The sequence below is a fragment of the Elephantulus edwardii genome, unplaced genomic scaffold, assembly GCF_000299155.1.
Source record: "Elephantulus edwardii isolate Elephantulus edwardi_28Jun2011 unplaced genomic scaffold, EleEdw1.0 scaffold00016, whole genome shotgun sequence".
Classification (NCBI taxonomy): Eukaryota; Metazoa; Chordata; class Mammalia; order Macroscelidea; family Macroscelididae; genus Elephantulus; species Elephantulus edwardii.
In genome coordinates, this window is record NW_006399766.1 from 10521896 (window position 1) to 10524665 (window position 2770).

Here is a 2770-nt window from a genome sequence, read left to right on the forward strand (position 1 = left end):
AGCTTGAACTTGCATATGAGTAGTTGGTGGTCTGTTCCACAATCAGCTCCTGGCCTAGTTTTCACAGCTGATACTGAGCTTCTCCAGTGGTTCTTTCTGCAGATGTTTTCAATCTGATTCCTAGGCATACTATCAGGTAAAATCCATATATATAACCTGCGTTTATGTCTCTTAAAAAACATATTTGCAATGAATATAGGTCATTGATTGTGTAAAATTCAGTCATTCTCTCTCCAGCTCCATTTCTGTCACCAAGTCCATGTTTTCCAACTACTGAATCTTCTTCTCGGTTCCCAACTTGTGCATTCCAGTCACCCATTATTATCACTACATCTTGATTGCATGTTCAATCGATCTCCGACTGTAAAAGTTGGTAAAAGTCTTCTATTTCCTCTTCCTTGGCTCTGGTTGTTGGTGCATATATCTGAATGATAGTTGTATTCACTGACCTTCCTTGTATGCATATTGATATTATCCTGTCACTCACAATATTGTACTTCAAGATGGATCTAGAAATTACTTTCTTAACCATGAAAGCAACTCCATTTTTCCTCACTTTTTCCTCTCCAGAGTAATATATGATCATCCGACTCAAAATTCCCCATGCCAGTCCATCTCATCTCACCAATGAATATGTCAATATTTATGTGTTCCATTTCTAACTAAGTTATTTCATTCAGCATAATATTGCTCATCCTCTATTAAAATAACTGGGGTCGTTTCCTGCCTATGTCTATGAAACTCTTCAAGAGTTTCCTCTTGGACATATTTCAGGACACTCTCCTCTCCCCACTATCTGATTTCTGTACTCATACGCATCATAGAATTTAATATGCTGAAATGTAATAATTGTGTGGTTTTTTTTCCCCCTCTTCAAACAACATCACAGGCCAAAAGGTCCCTGACATCTGTTTTGTCTTTACCCACTTAGCACATAGGAAAGTGAACAACGCACATTTGGATGAATAAGTACATGAGAGAGGACACACAGCAAGAGAAGCTGCTTATGAGCACGAGATTGGAAAAGCTCAAATTAACATCAAAACCTGAGATAAAGGTAGATGGTAACATGCAAAACACGAGGGTTGTGGGTTCTAGCTGTGAGCTCAGTTCCAAGCGTTCAGCAAGCGCTTAGTAATTAATGTGAACTGTCAACAAGACAACACGAGGCAGGTGAAATTTTGCAAAGAATACTTGATAACAGCGAGGGTAAGGAGAAGAAATAAGTTAAAGGCCTCCAGGTGACACAAAAACAAACAAACAAATCAGATTTCTCGGCATAGTCAAGCCTTAAAGGGACACTTCTCACTAGGCGGTCGGGTCCTTTGAGGTCCTTTCCGAGGTTGCATTCCCACCTCCTCTCGCCCCACCTTCTCTAACCCGTGCTTTTACAGGAAGCTGGTAAAACCCGGCGAACCAGATCCCTGAGAAACGCCCTTCTGGTCATGCGTAGCCGCCCACTCAGACGCAGGCGCAGTCACTTCCCCTGTAACCGCTACTGCCCGTTTGCGATAAGGTGGAGCGTTTGCCTTGAAGCCAACTAAGGCTATCCTCATTTATCACCTTGCCTGTGGGGGAGCCTCGCGAGATCGCACTCAGCAGCCCCCGGCGGCGCCATCTTTGTGCCTGGCGAGCGACGGCCCTCGACGGTAGCCTTGAAGCCCGCTCCTCAATTGCCAGTCTCGCACCGAGACCGGATCCAGGAAATACGAGGCGGGCCTCGGTGGGAGGGACGCACAGAGGGAGGGGGGAGGGAAGGGGGCGGCGGCGACGGCGGCAGCAGCAGCAGCCGCCGCAGCAGCAGCGGCGGCGGTGGCGGCGGCGGTGGCAGCAGTAGCAGCGGCAGCAGCGGCAGGAGCAGGAGGAGCAGCAGCAGGAGCAGCAATTGGCGGCAGCTCCCACCGGATCCGGGCTCCGCACAGCGCGCACCACAGGGGGGTCGGGCGGGAAGGCGGTGCCGGCCCGGACCCCCCGCGGGAGCAGGAATAGGGTGTTGTGAGGGCGAGAAGGCGACTGTGGCAGACGGGGAGCAGCTACCGCCGGGTGAGTGTCTATGGAGAGGCCCGGCACCTGCCTGGGCTGGGGCGTGGGGGGCAGCGCTGCTTCTTACTGCTGACCCCGTGCTTGTGACCATGGGCGTGTGTGTGACAGCGGGCATCCAGAGAGCTTGGTTTTGGCCTCGGGCTGCGGACATGGGGAACTGCAGAACTGCGGGAGGTCTGGCGGGGCCTGCCCTGTCCCCACCCGCCCCCGCCCCCAGAGGCCAGGGGGAGAGGGAGTGGCTGGAAGGGGGGAGTTGGCCTTCGGACCCCGAACCGAGGGATGATGTACCTCCTAGCCAAACTCTGGACAAGCTTCAAGCTCGCGCAAGGTGTTTGGGAATAAAGACTAGCAGCGCCAAGGTTGGGCTGTTTTGGCTGGCCAGAGATGTACAGAAGGTTGGTAGTAATCATAATAATTGCTTGAAAAGGGTTTTGCCATTGACTCTTGGCAGGTGTTGATGATAGAGAAAATACTGCGCTGCGTTCATTTAAATACGCTCTCACAAGCAGGACTAACCAATTACAGACGTATTTCTGGTTGCACTTCGGTAGTTTAGTGTGCCAGTTCATAAAGTGCATAGAAGCCGGATTTTGCGGGGAGAAGGGAGTGGGGTGGGCGGAAGAAAAAGGTGGAGTATAAAGTAGATTGTATATAAAATCAAAAGTTCGTACTGGTGATGCGATAAAAAGGTATAAAGTATTGCTTTTTTAATTGAAACATTTATTTG

At 49.8% G+C, this 2770-nt stretch overlaps 1 protein-coding gene across 1 annotated transcript in view; it reads right to left on the reverse strand.

The window, feature by feature from the left end:
- The window catches only part of LOC102844402 (farnesyl pyrophosphate synthase-like), a 57018-nt gene extending 55400 nt beyond the window's left edge, over positions 1 to 1618 (reverse strand). Inside the window, exon 1 of the mRNA XM_006881863.1 lies at positions 1569 to 1618. Within this exon, the coding sequence (XP_006881925.1) occupies positions 1569 to 1618 (50 nt within the window). The remainder of the gene's footprint in view (positions 1 to 1568) is intronic.
- Between the last annotated feature and the right edge of the window lie 1152 nt (positions 1619 to 2770).